Source organism: Macrotis lagotis, chromosome 4 (genome assembly GCF_037893015.1).
Source record: "Macrotis lagotis isolate mMagLag1 chromosome 4, bilby.v1.9.chrom.fasta, whole genome shotgun sequence".
Lineage (NCBI taxonomy): Eukaryota > Metazoa > Chordata > Mammalia > Peramelemorphia > Peramelidae > Macrotis > Macrotis lagotis.
Window position 1 is genome coordinate 251,704,442 of NC_133661.1, and position 27,542 is coordinate 251,731,983.

The 27,542-nt window shown below is 37.3% G+C and overlaps 1 protein-coding gene across 2 annotated transcripts; it reads right to left on the reverse strand.

Moving 5' to 3' along the window:
- Positions 1-241: 241 nt before the first annotated feature.
- Positions 242-25,422, reverse strand: LOC141522373 (acyl-coenzyme A thioesterase 6-like). Of its 2 annotated transcripts, none has more exons than XM_074235764.1 (3): positions 24,957-25,422; positions 22,459-22,661; positions 242-11,770 (listed from the first exon to the last, which is right to left on the reverse strand). In XM_074235764.1, the coding sequence occupies exons 1-3, from the start codon at positions 25,411-25,413 to the stop codon at positions 11,168-11,170; spliced, it is 1,263 nt and encodes a 420-aa protein (XP_074091865.1). In that variant the 5' UTR covers positions 25,414-25,422; the 3' UTR covers positions 242-11,167. The 2 variants fall into 2 exon arrangements, with proteins under 2 accessions (XP_074091865.1, XP_074091864.1); XM_074235763.1 differs by having other exon boundaries at positions 11,677-20,720; positions 24,957-25,413.
- Positions 25,423-27,542: the final 2,120 nt, after the last annotated feature.

A 27,542-nucleotide genomic window follows, 5' to 3' on the forward strand; every position in this document is an offset into this window, starting at 1 on the left:
GCACTCGCGGAGCCCGGAGCCGCGGAGCGAGCCTGGCACTCGCGGAGCCGGGCGCGCGCCGAGACGCCGCCTAGGAGGGCTCCCGGGGCAGAGGGTCAGCGCCGCGCCCCCGCCCGCGCTGGGCTAAGAGCCCGCGGCAACGCCCGCCCCCGCCCGCCGGCCCCTCCCCGCGGCCGCGCCTGCGCCTGCGCCTGCGCCGGTTCTCCCTCTGGGCACAGGAGGGCTCAGCCTGGCACCGGGAGCCGGAGGAGGGTCTCCGGGGTTGGGCACGGGAGGGACATCGGAGATGCGGCAGCTCCTCCTCCCTTTAACACCGGGAGAAACTTGAAGCAGCGACTTGCTCCTTGGGGTCGGAGAAATCGAAGCGGCAGGACCCACCCTGGGAGGCTTTTATCTCATAAAAATGCTTGTGGGGGCGGCAAGGTGGCGCAGTGGACAGAGCACCGGCCCTGGAGTCAGGAGGACCTGGGTTCAAATCGTGTCTCAGACACTTCATAATTACCTAGCTGTGTGGCCTTGGGCAAGCCACTTAACCCCATTGCCTAGCAACCCCCCCCCAAAAAAAAAAAAGTTTGTCACTGAATTTTGGTGAAAATTCTGAAAATGCACTACAGATCACCAATAGGAGCTTCAGGTATATTTAAAATTATAAGCCGAGATGCCTCTATTTCTGTTTCTCCTTCCCTTTGGCTTGGGACTTTTAAATACAATTGAATAGACTCTAGTGCCAGGAGTGAGCGCCTTTGACTAGCTCTAGAGTGCATGCCTGCCCCCACAAATGGCTCCATTCATTCAGTTCTTCTCGGCCTCACCACTCCCCCTCCCCCCACAGCTGGCAAACATACACGGTAATACGTTGGCCATCATCTCCCCAGTAGGTTGTGAGCTCCCTGAGGTTAGGGGAGCCTTGTACCTCTTTGAATATCTGGCATAAAGTCAGAACATAATAAATGTTGATTGATTGTTGGCTCCCACATTAGATGGTAAGTTCTTGGAAGGCAAGAACTGTCTTTTGCCTCTTTTTGGGGGAGGATCCCTCCAGAATTTAGCACAATGACTGACTGATTGTCCAAGATTAGGGATGAAAATAAAGAAGACAAGCAGGTTACTCAGGGTGCCTCTCATGATGGAGGCAAAAATCCACTGTGTTGCCTCCCCGCCTTGGGGTTAAAGGAATCCGTGATTTGGGGATATAAAAATGCTTTTGGGATTCAAGTGGAGCCTTCTTAAAGCTCAGGGGTGTCCACCAAGTGACACTGTTTCCCAATCCTGATTATAACAAGCCCAGGAGGTTGCATGAAGGTGGTGCAAGTTATCTTAAAACAAAGTACTTTTTTTTACTGCTGACTCCACTGTCTTGTGTTCAAAGAGCAACTGAATAGAAAGTTAACCTCTTAGGTCACCCATATACCCCAGAGAGACAGAAATTACTAGTGCTGCAACTTTAGGGCCCTCAAGCAGCTGAGCCCTTTGTTTAGCAACCAACTTTTTTTTTTAATTTATAAATTTAAATTTTATCACTATAAAATTGTCTACTCTTCCCTCCATGCCCAGCACCCTGCCATATAGACTGATAATAACAGGCAAAGTCATATAAAGGATATTTTCTATTGCTAATGTCAGTACTGATTAAAAGGTTAAAAAAAAGGCAGCCTAAAAGTGAAGTATGATTTTTATCAAATGTAAAAGTAATTTTATTCAGTGATATTTGTTTTCTTTCTTATTAATGACATTTTGGTTAAAATAGAAGGAAGAATAGAAGGAAACATAGTAAATGTAAGGCCAAGGAAAGACTCCCTCTAAAACAGAACAATGGTCTTCAAACTTTTGATTCCTCATCCTAACATATACATATATTATTGTGGCTATTGTATATCTTTCCTTTTCAAAGAGCATCAGTGACATTGAGGGTGATGTCTTGTCTCACTTGTGAATTGATTTAAGAAAGCAGAATTATAAGTCTCACTCTCTTTTTTAGAGTTCAGTGGCAAGACCAAAGTCAAGAAAGGCTCAAAAGGCTTCCTGTCTCAAGTCTCTCACCACTCAAGTGCATTCTATACCCACCTGCAAAAATAATTTACCTTAAGCATCCATCTGACCATGTGACTCTCCTACTCAATCATCTCCAAAGACTTCCAATTGTGTCCAAGAGAAAAATAGAAATTCCTCAATTTAGCATTTAAAACCTTAAAACTATTTTCATATGGATGTTTCCTTATTTCTTTTCTTTTTTCTTTTCTTAGTTTTTGCAAGGCAATGGGGTTAAATGGCTTGCCCAAGACCACACAACTAGGTTAATTATTAAGTGTCTGAAGCCAGATTTGAGCTCAGGTACTCCTGACTCCAGGGCTGGTGCTCTATCTACTGCACCACCTATCCACCCCTTTAGTTCTTATTTCTTGCTTATATATATGTATTACTGAACCAAAATTCTTTACTGTTGGAGATTGATTGCTCATTCTTCTCCACCAAGTTATCATGTTGGTTTTTATAAACCAACAAAAAAAAACCAGAGATTTAAAAAGAATGAGATGAAATGAAATAATACTTGATTTCTTAGTTTATAAGGAACCATTGGAGGTCATTGAAAAAAGGACAGTCAAAACTTGCCATTTAGGAATATCCATTTGATAGCTATGAGGAGGTTGGATTGGAATGGGGAGAAATTAGAGGAGGAGATCAATTAGGAGGCTATTGTCAGTGTCCAGCCAAGATGGTTGTGAGAGCCTGAATGTGAAGGGTGGCTTGTGAAAGTGGAGTAAAAGTATTATGGAAATATTTTGCAAGACTATATATTTATAATGTATATCAAATTACTTGCTTTCTCAATGAGCAGAGAAAGGGAGAAAATTTGGAATTTTAAAAATTAATGTTTAAAAATTGCTTATGCAAAGTAACTGGGGGAAAATAAAATACTAAATTAATAAAAAAAAAAAGAAAGTGGAGTAAAGGGAATGGATGGGGTAGATGTAGCAATAGAATCAGCAAGGCTTGACAGCTAATTGGATATGTAGTATAAAGGAGAATTAGGAGTTAAAAATAATAGAATTTTCAAAACTCTAAGATCTGAGTGACCAGAAGGAGGGTATGGTTCCCTATTTTAGGGAAGTTTGTAAAAGAGGTGGGTTTTGAGATATAGAGAATGAGATCAGTGAGGCAGATCAGCAACCCATCCATACCTTCTCTGTCCCATCAAAAACCAATATTGGGGCAGGGTTCTTTGTCATCAAGATTATGGGGTACATGCCTGGAAAAGAATAGGAGAGGTTGGGAAGTTGCAGTCATTATAGAGGGTACAATCAGAAAAGTGTTAGGTGATAATGGGTAAAGGGAGGTAAGTTGGAGACAAACTTTCCTGTCTAACAGAGAAAGGAATTTTGGCCATCTCCTAGCCCTCTAATTGGGCTAGGCATTATGCTGTGGCCCATTGGCTGAGAGCAGAAGGGTTGCCTTGGAACTGAAATAGGAGTTAGTTAGAGATGGCAAGAAGGGAAGCAGGGAAAAGACAGTACAAATGAAAATGTGAAGAAAAGTTATTCAAAAAAAGAAAAAAAAGGAATGTGGGGTCTGGACCAAGGCTGGGTATATCACAGACATTAAGAGTTCACTAAGACACAGCAGCTTCATAATTTTAATGATCCAAAAGAATGTGCTTTTTGACATGAGTCATTAGACTGATTAAATCACTTTCAAATTTCTGAAGGCTCTCTTCTAAATTCTTCCCTTTACAGGAAAAGTATTCATTATCAAATGTAAGCATTTTAAGTGAACAGCTTCCTGTTTTCCTAATCCTAGAATAACTCCTTCCTCAATTACAATTAAATCAATTAATAACCAGCAAACATTTTCTTTCTTCAGAGTCCCATGCTTGGTGCTACATTTAAGAGATATGTAGGCTAGAACTATCATAGGATGTCAAACTGATCTTAAGGATTGGAAGGGTTTTACTTTACCTCCAGTGATAGATTCTGGGCCAGAAAGGACTTTCTTGGTCCTCAAGTTGAATTCCTTTATTTTAATAATAAGGAAACTGCAGCCCAGAAAAATTAAGTGAACTATCCAAAATCATAGAGGTATTTAGGGACAACAAATTCAAGCCCTTCATTTTACTGATGAGAGACCAGAGACCCATATGGGTTAAGTGGGTCACCCAAAGTCACAATTATTAAAAAAAAAAAAAAGGTAGACCTCCAGGGAAATATAACCAACAAGATGGAGGATCAGAACACTCTCCAAAATTCTCTAACAATGAAAGGACAAATTAACTATTTTCATGGGACTAAACATCAAGAAACTTAAAAAGACTAATAACCTTTTGAATTAACAGCAGAGAATATTCATTCCTAATGTACACACTCAGAACCAGCCCCTCCCCTCCCTAACTGGGCATTTTCCCTACTGCTACATGCTTCCCCTCTCCTCACTAGTCTGGGACAACAACCAGATTTTAATTCTTCCCACTCTCTTGTGGAGGAAGAGATATAAGAAAGTCTGGGGCAGAAATGATCATTCACAGAACAAAAAACAGGGGGGGACCTGGGGCACCAACATGTGTATGGAGGCTGCACCAGGAATGAGAGATTATTTGTACTGTCTTCTTAAAAGTTACTTAGAAAGGGATTGGGGCCAGTGAATGTGAATTTCCTAATAAAGGAGAAAAATATAACTCAGAAGTCCAGCTCTCAGGGATCCACCATCAAAGGGTAAGAGGTAAAGAAAACTAAAATCACCAAAGATCTTAGAAGACAAAAAAGTTCAGTCAAAAACCAAGAGAACAAAGAGATAAGTCAACAGGAAAGGTAAAGATGGCAAAGAAAAGGAAACTGAAGCAACAAACTGGATGAAACCAACAACCCTGTGGATTCCCCAAAAAGCATGGAACCCTAAAAGGATGTATATGAATGGCTCAAGAGAAAAATCAGAATCCTAAAATAAACTAAAGGAGACCAAATGGAAAATTCCATGACCTACACAGAATAAATAATCAGCTGAATAGAAAAACTTGAATGGCAACTCTTTCCAAAGAAGTGAAGGAGAAAATAACTTACTGAAAAGTCAAATATAAGAAATTGTAAGACCCAATGGAAGAAGAGAAACAGGACCAGGAACAGGAATGCTATACAAGCAAAACACATTATCTTTGAAGAGAGGATATATATATATATATATATATATATATATATATATATATATATGTATATATATTAAGTAGGAGCTAGAATTTGATCCCAGATCCAAGTTCAACACTGCAATTGGGAGCCGTTTTCAGTGTTGTTGCTTTTTCCTAGATGGACCTAGAGATAAGACTCTCCTAGGATCTTAGAATACAGGGCTGTGAAAATAGAAAGGCAAAATAATTTAGGTTAAAATGATTTGAACTGAGAATCAGGAGATCCAGACTAAAGCTATCTCCTACTCTTTCCGGGCTTTTGCTTCTTCATTAAAATAACAGTTCATTTCGATAAATATTTATTAGGCAGTTATTGAAATGATATAGGAATGCAAAGACAAAAATGAAACTGTTCCTACCTTGAAGGATCTAACATTCTACAGAGATATACATGGTCATAGATTTTCATGCTGAAAGAAACCATCCACCTCATCTAACCAAACCAGTAGTGGCCACAGTGTGTTGACATTCCTACATGTAACTTGCAAGTTTCAATAAGCATTTGACTCTACTCATATATCCAACAGTGTGAGGTCTGTTTTCCTTTTCTGAGGCCTTGCCAAATTACAATATGAATTTGCTGATAAGTAAATCCAGTATGACCTCTTATTCCTTTGCATTGTTAGAATACAAGGTGGTAATTTTTACTATCAGAAATTGCTTATCTGGTAAAACTAATCAGACTCAATTATTCATTGGCTGAGGGTGCCTGCCAGCTCTTTCCTTCTCTTTCATTTCTGGCTATATAAATGATTTGAAAATGCTTTTCCTTTTGTCTGACTCCAAATACAGGGCTTATTCATTCCATAATATTTGGAATTTCAAAATTCCAGATTATTTAGCCCAGAGCAATCAGGTAAGGTTTTATATAAAATAAGGTCATGGGTTTACATCTGGAGAGAGTGAAGGATGACAGGTGTAGAAAAGCTAGTGCTCTGTTAGTATCCTTATAATATCAGAAGAAATCAAGGCAAACCCCCAGGATGTTGGGTGGATTCCTTCTGATGACTTTACAGAAGGAAATGAACAAGACTTGAAAGAGGATGGATGAGTTGTGACCTGAATCACTGCAGGTAGAGAATACCTACACGAACGAGATCAGAACTGTATTTCAGTATATTTGAAGAAGATGATGGAATCATATTTAAAGGCCAGCTTTGTTTTCTTGTGCCTATTTTACTGATAGAAAATCAGGAAAATATTGGATTGTTGGTCTTCTATTACACACACACACACAAATAAGTTCATAAATATTTCCCAATAAAAAATCTTAACCTTCATTTTTAAAAATTGAGTTTCAGGGGCAGCTAAGTGGCACAGTGGATAGAGCACCGGCCCTGGAGTCAGAAGTACCTGAGTTCAAATCCGGCTTCAGACACTTAATAATTACCTAACTGTGTGGCCTTGGGCAAGCCACTTAACACCATTTGCCTTGCAAAAACCTAAAAAAATTAAAAAAGTAAAAATTGAGTTTCAAATACTCTCCATTTGTTCTGATCCTCCCCTATTCATTGAGAAGGTAAGCAATATATTGATTATACATGTGAAGACATGCAAAACATATTTCTATATTAGACACACAAGAAAAATAAAGTTAAAAAGTATCTTCAATCTGTACTCAGTTCTATTTCTGGATGTGGATGGTATGTTTCAACATGAGTCCTTTGGAATTATTTTGGATTATTATTTTGATCAGAGTACCTAAATCTTTGACATTTGATTATCTTTACAGGATTGCTTTTCATGCCTCACTCTTGAAATTATCTGCTATTTAGTTAGTATATATGTACTTAACTTATTACACTGATTCAGGGCAGGGACTATTTCATTTTGGTCTTTATACACCCAGTACTTAACATAGTGTCTGGTATAGAATACCATACCTTTATTTAATAATATATTATTTTAAAAGCCTACACAATTACCCCATGGACATAAACCTAAACTAGTATTAAAAGTTCTACTCTAAAACTAGAATGGAAGTCTCTTATATAACTGCTGAATTAAATAGAATTTCTTTAAAATAAAAATATTCTGCCCTTAAATACCAAAAGAAAAATAATTAGTACTTCCAAATACATAAAGAACAGTAACATTGGTGGAGAATGATTACTCAGTGATCATTACATTAGGGAAAAAATTGACAGAAGCTTGGGAGAAAACAGATCCTTTGTGCTGTTGGCTTCAGGAGAGGATCACTCAGTTCCAAGGATCTCCCCCTGAAGAGGATCTAGAAGCAAATATATTCTGTCAAAACCATGAGAATAATAATCTTTCTTCTCCTGAGCTCTAAACACGTTACCTCATACAATGGCCATCAAGTAATCATTCACCACCAATGAGAACAGCTTTATGCAAGTGGACTTGAACCCCAGGTTACAACAGAAATAAAGATTAAATGTATATGAATTCTTAAATCTTATTACATAAAATTTGCTTGTTTAAAAAAATTAATTTAATTTTGCTTTTTCCCCCTGATTACATGCAAAAAGTTTCAACATTCACTCCTCAAAACTTGAGTTCTCCCTTCTTCCTACCCATCCCACATTGAGAAAGCAAAACTTGGTGTGTTTTTTTAACAGTTATATAATAATGTTTTTTTTAGTAACTTTATTTATTTTTTTGCAAGGCAAACGGGTTTAAGTGGCTTGCCCAAGGCCACACAGCTAGGTAATTATTAAGTGTCTGAGACTGGATTTGAACCTAGGTACTCCTGACTCCAGGGCCGGTGCCTTATCCACTACGCCACCTAGCTGCCCCATATATAATAAATTTACCATGTTTTTTTGAAGGCTATCCTGTACTCTTTCCTTCTGTTCATCCATCCACTCCTCAGTGCTTCTTTCTTTTAAATGTTTCCATGACTCCTTTTATTTTTAGTAATATTATCAATAGTCTTTTCTTCCAAAGCCTCCCATTTAAAAAAAACCCTTTTAACAAATGCATATTTATGAAAAATCAATCCATATATCTTCTTCTATATTTTAATACATCATCCACCTTTGTCTTGAAGTAGGTATCTTGCTTCATCAACAGCACGCTTAAGTTGTTTGCTCATTGCATTGATCATAGTCCTTGTGTCTTTTAAAATCATTTTTCTTATATACAGAGAACTGAGTCAAATTTTCAAAAAAACATGCCATTCATTCCTCAACTGACAAATGGTCAAAGAATATACAAAGGCAATTTATAGATGAGGAAATCAAAGTGATTCATCGTCATATGAAAAACTGCTCTAAATCATTACTTATTAGAGAAATGCAAATTAAAGCATCTCTGAGGTACCACCTCACACCAGTCAGACTGGCCAATATGACCAGAAAGGGCAATGATCAATGTTGGAAGGGATGTGGAAAATCTGGGACATTAATGCATTGTTGGTGGAGTTGTGAACTTACCCAACCTTTCTGAAGAGTGGTTTGGAATAAGCCCAAAGAGCAACAGAAATGTGCATACCCTTTGATCCAGCAATATTGTACCCCAAAGAGATTATGAAAAAAAGGTAAAAACATCACTTGTACAAAAATATTCATAGCAGCCCTGTTTGTGGTGGCAAAGAATTGGAAATTAAGTAAATGTCCTTCAATTGGGGAAAGGCTTAACAAACTGTGATACATGTGTGTCATGGAACACTATTGTTCTATCAGAAACCAGGAGGAATGGGAATTCAGGGAAGCCTGGAAGGACTTGCATCAACTGATGCTGAGCAAGATGAGCAGAACCAGAAAAACACTGTACACCCTAACAGCAACATGGGAGTGATGTTCAACCTTGATGGACTTGCTTATTCCATCAATACAACAATCAGGAACAATTTTGGGTTATCTGTGATGAAGAATACCATCTGTATCCAGAGAAAAAATTGTGGAGTTTGAACAAAGACCAAAGACTATTTATTACCTTTAACTAAAAAAAAACCCATTATCTTATTATATAATTTTGCTCTCTCTTACACTTTATTTTTCTTCCTTAAGGATATGATTTCTCTCATCACATTCAACTTAGATCAATGTATACCATGGAAACAATGTAAAGACTAACAGGCTGCCTTCTGGGGGGTGGGGGAGGGAAGTAAGACTAGGGGAAAAAACTAAAACTGAAAATGAAAAAAATCTTTCTTAATATTGTTTTTCTTTAGAGTGCTGTATAAATTGTTCTCTTGACTCTACTCAATTTTTTTTGCATTCAAGTTCATTCAAGTCTTCTCCAGTTTTTTTCTGAGGCCATCCCTTTTGTCATTTCTTATAGAATAGTAATATTCCATTTTATAACCATAATTTGTTCAACCATCATAGTAGATAATAATTTCCTTAGTTTCCAGTTCTTTATTGTAACAAATAGAGCTACTTTAAATATTTTTAACATATTCTTTTTTCCTATGTTCTTTGATTACTTTGGGGTATAGGCTTAATAGTTGTTTTGCTAGGTCAAAGAATATGCACAAATTTTTTTTTGTTTTTTGAATATGCACAATTTAATAGCTTTTAAGGCATAGTTCTAAGTTGTTTGCCAGAATGACTGGACCAATTCATAGCTCCACCAATAGTAGTACACTACAATATTTGTCTTCCCCAAACCCCACCAACAATCATAATCTTCTTTTTGTTTTTTGGGGGTTTTTTTTAGGGTTTTTTTTTGCAAATCAAATGGGGTTAAGTGGCTTGCCCAAGGCCACAGAGCTAGGTAATTATTAAGTGTCTGAGACTGGATTTGAACCCAGGTACTCCTAACTCCAAGGCCAGTGCTTTATCCACTACGCCACCTAGCTGCCCCATCATAATCTTTTAAAAAAATTTTTTGCCAGTCTGATGTGTTTTAATTTGTGCTCTTTGATTTGTTTAATTAGTCATTGGGAATACTTTTTCAAATGGCAATTGATAGTTTATATTTTTTTTTCCTTTTAAAACTGCCAGTTCATATATTTCGACCTCTCTATTGGATTAACATTCTTATTTTTCTATATCTGAACTACTTTCATATATGTATATAAATACACACACTTTACACCAGATCTTTATCAGAAAAAATTGCTACAAAGACCTTTCCCTCAGTTAATCAATTCTCTTCTATTTTAAGCCACATTGATTTGTCCGTGTATAAACTTTTTAACACAAAATTAATTTTTTGAAGCAGCTAGGAGTAGGGATCAGGGAGTTGAGATCAAGGCTCTCAATGTTTACTGGTTGTATGACCCTGGGCAAATTACTTAATCTCTCTCAGCTTCAGTTTCCTCATATTATAGTAACTTAAATAGGTAATATATTTTAATATATCAAAAAGAATATATTATAATCAATATAATTTGTTCATCAATATAATGATATAACTGTAGCTATAGATATTAATATTGATGTGTTAGTTATATTGCATATAAATAACTATAGATGTAAATATAAAGCTACACAAATGCTAGCTAATATTATATAATACAAATTGTCCAGATAATCTGATCCTCTCTATTCACAGGTAAACTCTTCATCTCTCCATAGCTGCAAAAGATCTTTCCTTCCTTGTACCTCTAATTTGTTTAGATCCTGTATACATTTTAAGTTTCTCTTGGTAAATGGTATGAGATATTGGACTAAAGTTCATACTTTAGAATCTAAAGCTGTCCTCAGTGTCTTTCCTTGTTGAATATCCTTCTCCTGATATTCCTAAATAAATCTCCTTTTATTAAATATTGACTAATGACCCACAAGTGTCTCATTTTGTTCCAGCTTTCATTGTTCAGTCATTTCGGTCATGCCTGACCTTCATTACATCATTGGGTTCTTGGTGAAGCTACTAGAGTAGTTTGCCATTTCCTTCTCCAGTTCATTTTACAGATGAAGAAACTGAGACAAAGAGGGTTAAGTGTCTTGCCCAGGGCCAAATAGCTACTAAGTACCTGAGGCCACATTTGAACTCAGGTGTTTTTGTTCCAGTATCAAACATAAGTTACCAAGGGATTGACTTGAATCCTGCCCAGCCTATAACAATAAGTCCTAGACCAAAATGCTACATTTTGTTATGGAAGATAGAGGTTTCATTGAGGTATTTTTGGAAGAATGTTTGAATTTGCTTCCAACTGTCCACCTGTGCCATGGAGTGAGCCTTTGACTCACCTCCCCAGAACACTCCTCGGCCCACCATTTCATGCACAGACACCATACATGGAGGAAAATAAGGGGGATCAATGCAATGCCCTGTCTTTGGATAACAGATGATCTGCGGTTTTTCTTTACCATGAGTCTGTAATTGTTCAGAGGCCATATATGCATAGGATTCACTCTTCCAGTTATGGTCGTCTTGACCAACAATGAACAAGAAAGGCCCTTGGGCCCTTTCTATTGGGATGAGGCTTTGGCAGTTGCGCTTTTCAAATGGGTTACTCCAAATATCCACAAGATCTACAAGACCTGATTCAGTGATCTTGAGTCTCTCTAGGTCAAATTCAATATTAGGAAGAGTCGTCTCCTTATAGTGCAGTGGGACCATTGTGTTGGCCACAGAGGCATTTATAAGCACTGTGGCTGTGACACCTTTCAGGAAGGAAGCCATGGAAAGACACAAGTCACCCCCTTTGGAGAATCCAAGTAACCCAATGCCTGGGCCTTTTACCTGATGAAAGAAACAAAGAGAAATAAAACCACTCTAGTAATCAAAATAGAAGAAATAACAAGGGGATCTCTTAGAGTCAAAAGTCCTGAATCTTACCTTTGACATTTACAAGATATTTGATCCTAGACAAAGCAATTAATCCAAAACTCAATTTCCTTATCTGTAATATGGAGATAAAAAAAAATGCTTGCACTCCCTACCTCACAATGCTGTTAGCCAAGGTAATCCAAGGTAATGCCATCCTCTGCTCTTGAATCTTTATTTCCTTGGATTATTGTGTCTTATGCCTTGTTAACTCCAACCACAGAATAGTTCTACCTTTTGTTTTCCTCATGAATATTCATGTGCTGCTGAAGGAAGTAGCCTAACCATGTACAACTATTTAAGTCAGTCAGTAAACAAATTTAAAGCACTTATTATATCAGGGTACAGCCTGTGGTCTTAGGCCCTGGCTGCTAGCAAAGTCTGTAAGCTATAATTTATAGTAAACTATTATTGTAATAATAATTATTACTGTTAGTATATAGGACAGACAGACATCTGGGTATAGCAAAGAATGATCTTCAGCAAGAAGATAGATAAGAAGGAAGGATATAGTTCTAGACCTTCAGAAAAGGACATGCTAGTAGATGAAATAATTCAGAAAAGATAGGAATGTAATACTTTTTAAAAAAATCCGCTATTATATTTTTATGGCTTTTTCTTTCACCAACATATAGTACATTGAGAGATTGTTTCATAAGTTGCTAAAGCCAAAAAAAAATATCTTTTGCTTGTGAGTCTTTTAAAATTGATCAAAACAGAATATTGACTAAGCTATCTGTGGTGAGTGAAGGATGAAATGATTGAGGAAACAAAGGTTGGAGCTTCTGAGTTATCATACAATTCATGCTAATTGCCTAATAAATCAGGACTAGGTATCTCAGACATTATGTATTAAAACAATTAAATAAGCTCAATTAATTAAAAGAAAACAATTAACCAGGATTCAAAATTTGGTGTTCTGATTTCTAATTGGAGGAAAGAGTATAGCTACTCCCAGCTGGAAGGGGAGAGAGGGAATAGATGCATTTCTCTGCAATTAGAACAAGAAATGTTCTATTCCCCCACAAGTATCTCTATAATCAATCAAAGACACATGGAAAAGTAACTGATCAGAACAAGGTCAGTGTGTGACATGAACCGCTTGAGATGTATAACTGTGAGAAAATTCCTTGCATCAATCTTCACATCTGACTGGGTTTCAGATGAACATAAATAGATTCTTGGTTAAGAGTCTCAAAGTGGCAGGTAGGAGTGGTCCATCTTCCAAACCACTCAGGATTAGATTCAAACATTGTGGTAAAGCTTTCTCATAATTTCCATAATTGATTAAGATTGTCTCACATAGAAACTGTATTAGAGCCATAATTGATTAGAAAGGGAACTGAGCTAGCTCTAGGACTAAGCCATAAAATGGACTTAGTTGTTCTAATTCTCTCAATCCCCTCAACATGATGAGGATCCTGGGACTTCAAATGCTAGGTTATCATCATAGGACCAGTCCAATTAAGACAAGTTCACAAAAACTATGCTCTATATCAAAAATGACAGCAAATGATCACAATAATGTAAAGGAAAATAACTTTAAAAGACACTAGAATTCAGTTCCATGCAATGACCAATATACTTTATTGGGATGATAATGATTCATATATATATATATATACCTCTTTCCTATCTTTAGAAAGATGGTGGATTACAGGTAAAGAATAAAGTGTATGGATCAATTTCCTTGATGAATATTGATACAAAAATTTTAAATAAAATATTAGCAAAGAAATTTCAGCAATTTATCACTAGGAGAATAAATTTTGATCAGGTAAGATTTATACTAGAAATGCAGGGATGCTTCAATATTGGAAAACAATCAACATAATTGACTATATCAATAGCAAAACTAACAAAAATCATATCAGTGTCTCAATAGATGTGGTATATGAATGTGATAGAACTCTATTGTTCTGTAAGAAATCATAGCAGGTGGGGTTCAGAAAACTCTAAAAAGACTTATATGAACTCATGCTGGGCAAAGTGAGTAGAAGAACCAGTAGAACATTATACATTAACAGCAATATTATGTGATGATCAACTATGACAGACTTAGTTCTTCCCAGCTGTACCATGATCAAAGACAATTCTAAAACAGTTGTGATAAGACCATCCATATTTCGAAAAAGAACTATGGAGTCTGAATGTAGACCAAAACAAACTATTTTTACTTTTTTTAAAAATTGGTTTTATTTTTTCTTTCTCATAGGTTTTTCCCATTTGTTTTGATTCTTCTTTTACAATATGATTAATAGAGAAATAATATTCAAAATGATTGTACATATATAATTTATATTGGATTACTCCCTGTCATAGGGAGGGAGGAGGAAGGAGAGAGAGGTAGAAAAATGTAGAACTCAAGAATCTTAGAGAAAATGAATGTTGAAAATTATTTTTACATATAAATTGAAAAAATTAAAATTAAAAAGAAAAAGAAAATTAGGTTTGAATGTAACCATGTATAATGTAAGTATTAAGATAATTCAGTGTACAATATAAAGGCTAACAGAATGCCTTCCCTGGGGGGTGAGGGGAGGGAAGCAAGAATGAGGGGAATATTATAAAACTCAAAATAAATAAAATCTTTCTAAAAAAAAATAATTCAATGTAATCAGATTCTAAAACCGGATTCCCGCTTTCTTGAGTTTCTGATCATTTTGGAATAATTGACTGACCACATTAGCTTTTAAGGTTTCCCTGGTAATATTTTATTTCTCTGCATTATATGTCTTTCATATATGGCTTTGGAGCTTATTGCAATAACTTATGTTGTCTAAAATTAGAATTTCCCTTGAGATCACATTATCTCAAAATGGTTAACTTCAAATTCACATTCAATTAGAGATTAATGACCATATCCCTGTAACCCAAGAAAACTTCTGGTATAAGTATTATATCAAGAGAATGTCTTAGTTTGCTTCTTGTTCCTTTCTTCTGTTACATTATTATATTGATTTGGATGATTAGTCTCTTGGGTTAAACAGATGTGGATAATAGAAAATAGGTTGTTTTGGGATTTTCTTTGACATACTTGATATTATTTACAAAGTCATGCTTTTCATACTTCCCCTTCCCAAGGGTACTAATCATGTCAGCAAAATTTGTCAGCAAATTTCTGTATAAAGGAAAAGAATTTACAACTAAAAATTAGTATAGAACTGTTTCAGTGGTCATAGACAAATATATAATTTGTTTAAAAAGTTACTTCTCTTGCTTTAGAGTTAAATAATCCTGGGTTTTTATTTGCATCATAATTGTATGTATAAATTATTTTCAGAATTTAGAGAATCACCTGCTGAAAAGGGTAAAATCAACACTTACTTTTATCTGCTATTTACTAATTTTCAAAAATATTATCTTAAAGATTTATTTGTCCAGAAAGTGTTTCTTTGGTTCCTTTATTCCAGTATATATTTTAGTGTGGCAAAAATTTGCCAAAAATATTTTAGTGCAAATATTTTAACAAGAGGGAAAGTTCTAAAGTGATGTACCAAATTGCAAATATGGCTTCATCCTTTAATTTTCTCTCTACTCACTTGTCTATTCTACTGCCATCTTATTTTTAAAGCTAGGCCCATTTCTGAAACACTGACAAGATGAATTTCCAGCCTGAAGATATTTTAGGCTGAAAAAGAAAACACAGCAAATTCTTAGGCTTTTGTAAAATGTTATTTTTTTTCTTGAAAAAAAACTGGAGATTTATTGGTCCATAAAAGTGGTTATAAGAAAATAAATGAAAAAAAATCAAAATAAGTTCAGACTTTATTTAGTTTGTTTTATCATAAGACTTGAAGGCGAACATTTTAATATGTGATCTTTTGCTATTTTGGACCTAGCAAGCCTATAAAACTTGTTATATATCTAATAAAAAGACATATTTTTTCAAACACAAAAAATATGTTGGATTATTTTGCCTAACTATACTTCTTTGCTAAAAGGGAGGGTTCTATTGGGAGTTGGGGTTTTGGGAAATATTTTAAAAAGAATCAGTAGGGGGCGGCAAGGTGGCACAGTGGATAGAACACCGGCCCTGGAGTCAGGAGTACCTGGGTTCAAATCCAGCTTTCATAAAGGAGAGATCTTTCATAAGGAGAGATCATTTACACAATTCATCTTTCTGGGGAAGGTCATGGTTGAAATAAAAACAATGTAGCTAAAATTAGAAAAAAATCTGTAAAATGGGAAAAAAATTTTTGCAGTAAGTTTCTCTGATAAAGGTCTCATTTCTAAAATATATAGGGAATTGAATCAAATTGATAAGAATAAAAGCCATTTTCCATTTAATGAAGCGTCAAAAGATATGAATAGACAGTTTTTAGAGGAAGAAATCAAAGTTCAATAGTCATATGAAAAAATACTTTAAGTCACTAATAATTAGAGAAATGCAAATTATAACAACACTGAGGTATCACCTCACATTCATCAGATTGGCTAAGTTAACAAACAGGAAAATGACAAATGCTAGAGGGACTATGGGGAAATAGGTATATTAATGCATTGCTGTTGATACTATAAACTGGTCCAACTATTATGGAGAACAATTTGAAACTATGCCCAAAGGGCTTATAAAACTGTGCATACTCTCTGATCCAGTAATGCCACTGCCAGAAGGGCTTTCCCCAAAGAGATCAAAGAAAGAGGAATAAATATTTATTGAAGCTCTTTATGATATCAAAGAATCAGAAACTGACCAAATATGACAGAATACTATTATTCTATAAGAAATGACAAGGTGGGAGGATTCAGAAAAACCTGAAAAGATGTGAATGGAAAGTGAAATAAGTAGAATCAGGAAAACAATCTACACAGTAACAGCAATATTTTAAAGATAATCATCCTGGAAAGACTTAGTAACTGATCGGCACAATGACCCATGACAATTCCAAAGGAATCATCAATATTTACACTATCTGGAGCACAGCTATGTGGAGACAAGAAGACTTGACTTCAGTTCCATCATCTGGAACTTACTAGCCATGTGACCCTCAACGAGTCACTTAACTTCTGTTTGCTTCAGTTTCCCTATCTGCAAAATGGAGATTAAAGAAAAGTGCAGGTTTGTTTTAAAAATAACTGAGGTAATAATTGTAAAGTGCTAAGCAGTGTCTGACACATAATAAATGTTAGCTAGTTTTACTAAGTAGATTCAAGACCTACAAGTAAATCTGTAACATAATGCATTGTTCATTAAACCCAAGAAAAACAAATTATCCAGAGGAAGGAATGTTAAGAAAACTGAAAAACAGTTTGGTGGAAAATAGGTTTAGACTGACATTTTACATCAGAGTATAATTAATTACAAATGGATAAAAAATCTGAATATTAAAAAGTTAAACTATTAAAAATTAGCTTAAATGGAAGATTATACAGTTATGTTTAGAGAGAAATTTATAGCAGATAAAGGATAGAAGAGATTATAACAGAAAAAATACACAACATTCATTACCTAAAATTAAAGAACTTCTGCACAAATGACTTAGAAGTCAGAAAAAGAATAAATAAGGACTGGAAAAAAAATCTGTACATAAAACATTATAAAAGTCTAAGATCTGAAAAATAGCTTTGAAGAATTAATACAAGTCTATAAGACTAATAGGTAAGTGGTCAAAGGATGTGAAGAGTTTTAAAAAGAAATGTAACTTATTCACAACCTCTGAAAAAATGAAATACAAATGAAAACAAGTCTGAGGTATTACTTCCTATTCACTATCATATTGGCAAAGAGTCACACTAACCTTAATCTGGTTGTAAATTGGTTTAACTTGTCTGGCAAACAATTTGGAATTATGAGCAAAAGTTATGAAAATAGTCATGCATTTTGATTCAACAATCTCTCTAGGATTAAGGAGGTCAGTGACAGAAAAAAAAGTTCCATATAGATCAAAATATTTATAGTAACAGCATTTGGTTTTTGGTTTTTGGCTTTTTTTTAGCTTTTTGCAAGGCAAATGGGGTTTAAGTGGCTTGCCCAAGGCCACACAGCTAAGTAATTATTAAATGTCTGAGACAGGATTTGAACCCAGGTACTCCTGACTCTAGGGCCAGTGCTTTATCCACTATTCCACCTAGATGCCCCAGTAACAGTATTTGTAATAGCAAAAAGATGAAAGCAAATTATATACCCAATAACTGAGGAGCTGCTAAATTTGGAGTGTTTAATAAATAGTGATATATGCTGAAGTGAAATATGATTGTACAGTATGGAATGACAAATATGAAGAATCAGAGAAAAATGAGAAGAAACCTCTGAACCATTGCAGAACAATGCACAATGCAGAACCACAAAATCAATATACATAATGACTGTTGCTTGGTCACCATTCAGCTATGTCTGACTGCATGATCCCATTTGCAGTTTTCTTATCAAAGATATTGGAGTAGTTTGACATATCCTCCTCCAGCTCATTTTACAGATGAAGAAACTGAGGCAAAAAGAATTAAATGACTTGCCCAGGATCACACTGTTAATAAGTATCTGAGACTGGATATGAACTTAGGAAGATGAGTCTTCCTGACTCCAGTGCTCTACTACTGCACCACCTAGCTGTTCTTATATACAATGACCATATTAATAAAATTGAATACAATGCTAAAAGGCTTTAGAATTCTTATCAACAGTGGAATAGATTAGGTGCAAAAGAGACAGAAGGAAACAATTATAGTAATCTGCTGTTTGATAAACCCAAAAGACCCAGTTTCTGGGCTCTCTCTCTTCACTTAAAACTATGGGGAAAATTGGAAGTTAGTATGGTAGAAACCTGGATTAGATCATCATCTCACACCCTATCCCAAGATAAGATCAAAATGGATACAGGATTTAGACATAAGAGACAATATTATAAGCAAATTAGGAGATCAAGTATTAGTTTATTTGTCAGATCTATGGAAAGAGACGCAGTTTATGACCAAGGAAGAGATGGAGAATATCATTAAAAACAAATTAGATAATTTTGATTACATTAGATTAAAAAGTTTTCCACAAACAAAACCACTGTTACCAAGATCAAAAGAAATATAATAAATTGGGAAACAATTTTTACAACTAGTATTTCTGACAAAGGACTCATTTCTAAAATATAGAGTGAACTAAGTCTAATTTATAAAAAAAAAGAACCCCAAGCCATTCCCCAATTGACAAATGGTCAAAGGATATGCAGAGGCAACTTTTAGATGAGGAAATCAAAGCTATCCATAGTCATATGAAAAATGGCTCTAAATCATTACTGATTAGAGAAATGCAAATTAAAGCAGCTCTGAGGTACCACCTTACACCAATCAGATTGGCCAATATGACTAGAAAGAACAATGTTCAATGTTGAAAGTGATGTGGGAAATCTGGTTGTTGGTGGATCTGTGAACTCGTCCAACCTTTCTGGAGAGCAATCTTGAATTATGCCAAAAGGCAACAAAAATGTGCAAACCCTTTGATTTAGCAATACCACTACTGGGTTCATACCCTGAAGAAATCATGAAAAAAGGAAAAAAGATCACTTGTACAAAAATATTCATAGCAGCCCTGTTTATGGTAGCAAAGAATTGGAAATCAAGTGAATGTCCATCAATTGGGGAATGGCTGAACAAATTGTGGTATATGCATTGGAACACTATTGCTCTATTAGAAACCAGAAGGGATGAGATTTCAGAGAAGCCTGGAAAGACTTGCATGAATTGATGCTGAGTGAGATGAAAAGAACCAGAAGAACATTGTACACCCTAACAGAAACATGGGGGTGCTGATCAATCTTATTGGACTTGCTCATTCCATCAGTGCAATAATCAGGGATAATTTTAGAGTACCTGTGACAGAGAATACCATTGTACCCAGAGAAAGAACTAGGAGTTTAAACAAAGACCAAAGTCTAGAACCTTCAATTTTTTTTTTTTTTAAAAAGGGTCGGGGGCGGCTAGGTGGTGCAGTGGATAGAGCACTGGCCCTGGAATCAGGAGTACCTGTGTTCAAATCTGGCCTCAGACACTTAATAATTACCTAGCTGTATGGCCTTGGGCAAGCCACTTAACCCCATTTGCCTTGCAAAAAAAAAAACCTAAAAAAAAAAGGTCTTATGTACTACATAATTTTGCTACCTCTAATATTTTATTTTCTCCTCATGAATGATTTTTCTCAGGCAGCTAGGTGGCGCAGTGGATAGAGCACCGGCCCTGGAGTCAGGAGTACCTGAGTTCAGATGTGACCTCAGACACTTAATAATTACCTAGTTGTGTGGTCTTAGGCAAGCCACTTAACCCCAATTGCCTTGCAAAAAAAAAAAAAGAATGATTTCTCTTCCAACACATTCAATATCAATCAATGTATAACATGGAAACAATGTAAAGATTACCAGTCTGCCTTCTGTGGGGGGATGGGGGAGGGAAGGGAGGGTGGAGGAAAGATTGTAAAATTCAAAGCCTTACAGAAAATGATGGGTAGAAACTACTATTGTATATAATTGAAAAATAAACAAAATATTAATTTTTAAAAAAGAATTCTTAATCAAATAAAATTAACAAATATTAGTTTCAGATTACTGAGATTAAAACACAGTTCCTTTCTTTTAAGGAATGATAAACTATAAGAATAGAAACTATGTGTCATCAATCACAATTGCTTGCTTGGGTGCATATTATGGAAGGATGGTGTTATTGAGAATTGATTTATGTCAAAATAAAATATATAAATAATCTTTTTAAAATATATTTAAGATCACTTGGACAAAGAGAAAAGATATGATAGGATTAGGAAATATGATGTGATAGTGAACAGAGATTTCAGTTACTTGTGCATCTTCTGGAGTATTCTCCTTGCCAAAAACTATGAGAATTATTAGCTGATAATTTCTTGGTCTGTAGGCCACCACTCCATCTTAGAAGAAAAGAAAATACATTATAGTTTGACATGCACACTAGATTAGGGGAAAGTAGATTTCAAAGAGTTCAGAGAAAGGATAGGTAGAGTCCTGTGCTGTAAAGAAAATTCTACAGAGCCCAGGAGGGAGTTATGGAGTGAACAAGTATGAAATTTTGAACATGTGTAATAATGGACTGGGAAGCATGAACAGCATGCTCAGCTAATACAATCTTCATGTGGAAGAAGATGGGGTAGGGAGGGTCCAGAATGGTGAATCACGAGAGGTTTGGGAGCTAGAGTCCATGCTGGGTATTATAGTCACCTAACCCACCAGAGAGAGTGAGGTCAGAGAACTGACTGAAGAGCACATCCCAGAGGTGGCTGTGCATCGAGGACATATCCAACATCTGTGAACTCGGTGAGAGGCACAGTATATAGAAACTGATTTAAATCTCAGAACAGTTTACAGGGACCAACATAGGACGATAAGGGAGAATGTTTGTACAGTTTAGAGGTGGGGTTAAGGGCAAGGTAGCCCCACTCCCACCCCCAGTCCTCTCCGCTGATCTGGGAAATCTGAGTAAAATTTTTTGGCCCTTTCTTCAGAGAAGTTTGATTTATTATGGCATTAAAAATTGAAAATAGTATGCTTTGGTCTATATTCAGACTTCATAGTTCCTTCTCTAATGTAGGTGGTATTTTCCATCACAAGTCCTTTAGGATTGTCTTTGATTATTTCCTATGGAGAAGACAAAAGTCTTGACATCATTGGTTTTTTTTTAGCAATGGGGGTAAGTGACTTGGCCAAGGTCACACAGGTAGATAATTATTAAGTGTCTGAGACTGGATTTGAACTCAGGTCCTCCAGGGCTGGTGCTCTATCCACTCTGTCACCTAGCTACCTCCCCTCCACATCATTCTTATGAAACTATGCAACATTTCTGTATTTAACCTTTACTATCACCCTTGCCTTTATCTTTTATAGGCTTCTTTTAAAAAATCCAAACTGGTCAACAATGAGCTACATCAATCTTTCATTTGCTGTATTTTTTCCTCTCATGGTTTTTTCCCCTTTTGTTCTAAATCATCTTTTACAACATGATTAATAAGGAAATATGTTTAACATAATTATGCATTTGTAACCTATATTAGACTATTCACTGTCAAGGAGAGAGGGGATGGAAGGGAGGGAGAAACATCATTGCACATAGTTGAAAAAATAATATTTTTATTAAAAAAATAGAATGAGAGGCAGCTAGGTGGCACAGTGGATAGAGCACCAGCCCTGGAGTCAGGAGGACCTTAGTTCAAATCCAGCCTCAGACACTTAATAATTACCTAGCTGTGTGGCCTTTGACAAGCCACTTAACCCCATTGCCCTGCAAAAACCTAAAAAAAAAAAAATAGAAAGCTATAAGGAATGTTGAAGATTAGAATGAGCCAAGAAAGAGGATTAGGTTTGGTTTTGGTTTCTGTTTTGTTTGATTTTTTTTTTGTTCTAAATTCTTTTGGAGTCAGGAGAATATTCAAAGAAGGAAAAGGTTTACTATACAATCAAGAGCTCTAAAGGGAGATGATTAAATGATGTCCCAAGGAATTGGAGAGATTAATGTGAATATTTACCTCATCTTCATTGTCTTATCATAAAATAATTCTCCTGATGAAACTTCTGGATAATCTTTATGTTTCCATATTTATCCTAACCTCAATCTCATTTGGTACAGCCTCAGAGTATATGCGTTCATACCCCTACCTCTGGATGTTGCAACATGTAGTCCAGGGCCTCTTCAAAATATTCCAGATGTATATCATTCAACGCTTTGGGGAGATCTTCAAATCTGAAATAAGCCAGAGCAAGCACAGCAAAACCATGTCCAGCCAGCAAGCTGGCTCTATATTCACAGAGACCACCTCCAGTTCCATATAGGTCAATGATCCCTGGGAAAGGTCCTGCTCCTGGAAGACGCAACAAATTAGGATTCTTTAGTCCCAAAAGACAAACTTAAATGTGACTGCTAGGTCCTGCAAGTAAAGACAACAGATTTAGACTATGATTCTTAAAATTAACTTCAATATTTATGAGATTTCATAAGTGTGTGTAATATTTCTTCTCACATAAGCCAAAATTGTACCCCATTTTAATAAATGGTCTCATGAATTGTTCAGGTCCTAAAAAAGAATTCTCTAGTGGCTAACATTCTGGTGATGATGAAACTCTCTTAATTTAGTGAGGCTGAGCATTATTGGGGTCTATACAAACATAGTAATAGTTATCAGATTAACATCTGACTAGCATATTAGCAAGCTCTGGAGAATACAGAATCACCATGAGACCCAAAGTCAGATTTTAGTGGAGATTTTAAAACACCTTCTAGAACAACCACATGGATAGTTTCATTTGTAGAGTATTTTATGTTATTTCTCTATGTATTATTATTTCGCCTCATAGTGTAAGCTCCTTCAGTGCAGGGATGGTCATTTTTGTATCCCCAGGACCAGGGACATGTGGGGAGATGAGGCAGAAGAGGCAAAGCTGTGCCTCACCTCTGATTGTGAAATCCCTCACAAACTGGGCAAACGAAAGTGCTTGGCAAATAACCCTTGTTGATTGATGTTGCAGAAATGTTCAAAGAATACTTAGGTGCTTGCTTGTAAATAGTCACATTTTGTTATGTTAGCCATACTTGCAGTAATCATATGTTAAACAATATAAAGTGAAAGATCAAAATAATAATTGTAGCTAATATTTATATTGAGCTTCAAAATTTACAAAGCACTTCATAAATATTATCTCATTTGATCCTCACAATGAGAAAATTGGGCTTTATTCTATAAACAATACATAAACCATTGAGAGTGCCTCAAACTAGGACTGGACATAGACAAAAGATAGATATGTCTGACAATAGCATACAGACAGCACTATAAAGGTCCAGGAGGAAAAAAATGTGAATTCTTTTGGTTTTCAAAAAATGAAAAATAACAAAAAAAATCAAGAGGAAAGATTCCCTTTTGTGCTATGTTCCTCTCCTCTCCTGTCTGTCCCTCTCACACATTACCCCCAATGAATACCAAGATGATCATTCTTTGTGCAAACTAAGTTTTATAGAGATAAATGTCCCTAAACAGACAATGTAAGGTCAGATCTTCCTAAGTAAACAGTTTCATAGTTCACATTGTCCATTAAAAACCAACCTGGTCAGGGGTGGCTGGGTGGTGCGGTGGGTAGAGCACCGGCCCTGGAATCAGGAGTACCTGAGTTCAAATCCAGCCTCAGACACTTAATTACCTAGCTGTGTGGCCTTGGGCAAGCCACTTAACCCCATTGCCTTGCAAAAACTAAAAAAAGAACAAAAAAACCCCAACCTGGTCTTCCCCACTCATGACTTTTAATTTTTCCTAAGTCTTAAGCCTTTCCTTAGTATGATCAACAATAACAGCTACCAAAGTTGTGAGGAGCAAAAGATCTGTAGGAAGAAAAGGGATAATCATCTGTTTTAAATATGGGTATAATCTAACCCCTGACAGGTATACATTCTGCTCCAATCTCCTTGCTAATTTGGTCTTTAAGGAAGCAAGCAGAGCAAATGGTCATAAGAACATAGATTTATAGTTGGAAAGTTCCTGAAAGGTCATTGAGTTCAATTCCCCTTATTTTACAGATAAGAAACAAGAGTCACATTTCTAAAATATACAGAGAACTGAGTCATATTTTTAAAACAAAAAGCCATTCCCCAATTGACAAATGGTCAAAGGATATGCAAAGGCAATTTACAGCTGAGGAGATCAAAGCAATTCATAGCCATATGAAAAATTGCTCTAAATCATTAATTATTAGAGAAATGCAGGTACCTGGAACCTCAGGCACCTAACAAGAAATGAATAGAATCTAGTTGGATTCCCATAGGTTGTACGGCTACCACATAAGTTACAGAATGGATCCGGAAAATCCTGCTGGGAGAAATCAGGGAATCTGGGGGGTGCTTTGGGAGAATTTGAAACATGTGGTCTAAAGAAGTTTTCTAAAGAAGTTTTCAGACAGACTTTTGCCAGTCCAACAAGTAAGCTAAGTAAGGGTCATGGCTTTTGGTAAATAGAGTATGTCACATCCCGCTGGGCCAGGAGCCTCACAGACTGGACCATGAGCTTGTCTCCTGGGCCCAGCTCCTAAGGGACATGTACTGCCACCCAGGAAGAAAAGAAGGACTAAGGCTGGGAGGGCAAGGGCAGGGGTGAGCCCGGACGCCGCACCTGGGGGCAGGAACAGGGTGGCCCGCAGGCTGCCCTCTCGCACCGGGATCCTCTTCACCCCCGGCCCCAGGAAGCCCCGCTCGTGCACCACCCGCGCCAGCAGCCGCGTGGGCCGGGGGTCGTGGCCCTCGTACACCTCCAGGTCCACGAGGAAGGGGGTCTGCACGTCCCGCTTCACCAGCCGCCAGAAGGGCTTCTCGGGCTGCAGGCTCCAGAAGAGCCCCATGGGCTCCAGGCCGCTGAAGCTGCCGCCCAGCGCGGGCGCCCGCGCCAGGTCCAGGCGGCCGCCCGCGTCGGCCCGGTAGCGGGCGGCCGCCTGGAAGCGCCGGCCCGTCTCGTCGCGCAGGGCGGCGCGCAGCGTGACGGGCTGCTGCGGGGCCAGGCCCTGCACCGCCACCCGCACGGGCTCGTCCCACAGGCAGCGCGGCCCGGGCAGCAGGCTCAGGCTCACCGCCATGGGGGACTGAGCCCGGGCGGCGCGAGCCCGCCCAGGAGGGGGGAGCGGGGCCGGCCTCTCCGTTCCCATTGGCTCCCCCGAGGGCGGAAACCTCGGCGCTGTCCAATGGCTTCTGTAGAGGCGCGGAGGGGGGGGAGCGTGGGTGGCGGCGCGCAAAGTTCAAGTCCTTCCCTCCTTTCCCGTAGTTTGTTTTCAGACAGCAGCTTTTGTTTGGGGGGAGGTTGGAAAGTCGGGTACCTAGCTGTAAAGTTAAACAAAATTAAAGGCCTGGAATAAGTATTTAATCAGTCCTGAGATGTTTATCTGTTTAATACTTTTTGAATAATATATATATATATATATATTTTTTTTTTTTCTTTGCAAGGCAAATGGGGTTAAGTGGCTTGCCCAAGGCCACACAGCTAGGTAATTAAGTGTCTGAGACTGGATTTGAACCCAAGTACTCCTGACTCCAAGGCCAGTGCTTTATCCACTACACCACCTAGCCGCCCCGAATAATATATATTTTATCAGGATTCTTTCTTTCCCAAAATACAAGTGTGTGCGTGTACATCCTTATGCCTGTCCTCCCCCTTGACTCACTCCCTTTGCTCTGGAAGGCTCTGGAAAGAGCATTTTCTCCACCCCAGCACCTGCCTTGAGATCCTGTTTCTGCCCCTAACAACCTGTGAGAAAGGCCTCTCTCACTTGCTCCCCCTGGTCATCAGGGAATGGGTGGTCCTAGAAAGTTAATTTCAACTGTTCTCAGTGGCAGGGGGTGCTCTGGGAATACTTTGGCATCTTTTCTTTTCCCAATATTTATTATTCTCTCTAGGCACTGATGCATATTACTGGCAAATGGCTATCTTAATATCCCCCTAGGAGCTAGGCCCTGGAGACAAGCTCATGGTCAAGTCTATAAGGCACATGTCTTCTGCTCCTGGGTCAGGCGGATGTGACATACTCTTTTTTAGCAAAAGCAAGGACACTTAGCCTACTATTGGATTGGCAAAGGTCTCTAGTCTGAAAGACAAGCCTTGAGCTTTGAGATTGGTCGCCACTAGAACAGAAAAGAGAGAGGTTTGGCCTCTCTGCTTTGACAATCCTTCTTGGTTCAGATGGGACTTCCTAAATTGAGAAATTCCATTTTTACTTATGATAATCAGTCACTTCATACTCCAAGTGAGTAGTTGGGGACCAAGTTAGGCCAGAAGCCTATGCCCTGGGACAGGTTCAATACCTCAAAATGAACTTTTCTCTCTTCAGACCCTATCTAAAATGTATTGTTTTCTTGTCCTCTTTCTAGTTCAAAGTCTCTAACTCAGATCTTAGTCTTCTTTTCCCCAGTTTCTTCATGATAGATTTAGGGGAAAAGATAATATATTTTAGTTTGTAAAAAAAAAAATCAAGTCTTTCTGAGGAAAAAATAATGATCAAATCAAGATAGGGAATGTTTTTCATTCTCCCTATCCCATAACTGGTGACTAAATCGAAAAGAAAGGGGCCTAATCTGTTGGAATAACTTAACATGTACACACATATAAGTATACTAGAGATAGACACATGTATACATACAAACATAGATACAATGTATAAATAACACTACAAATATCTAATCTGATCTTCACAAAAATCCTGTAAAGTAGGTGCTATTATTTCCATTGTCAGTGAGCAAACTAAGTTGGATACATAGCTATTAAGTGTTTGAGGTAATTTGAACCCAGAACTTCCTGAATACAAAGTCTACTGTTCTGTTCACTGTGCTATCCTGCTACCTAGATTAGATTTCTAAGAAATGTTTTTTCTCAAGGACAAATTTGCATTTCTAATGTTCTCTTTTGTTAAATAATTCAATATCCATATGAAAATGAAGCAGTTTTCTTAGTCGCCTAAGTGACACAAGATATAAAGAGTAAAGACCTGAATTCAAATCCAGCTTCAGACCCTTAATAGCAATGTGGCCTTGGACAAGTCTTCTAACTTCTCTTAGCTGCATTAGGGAAATGAGAATAGTATTGATGCACACAAGATACAGAATATGGACTGTAACCTTAGAGAGGAAGACTGGCTACTCTAAGCATCAGAACAGAAGATAGCCTTGGTGAAGATAAGAAATTAATTCTCCCCCCCCCCCACCCACCCAGGGATGG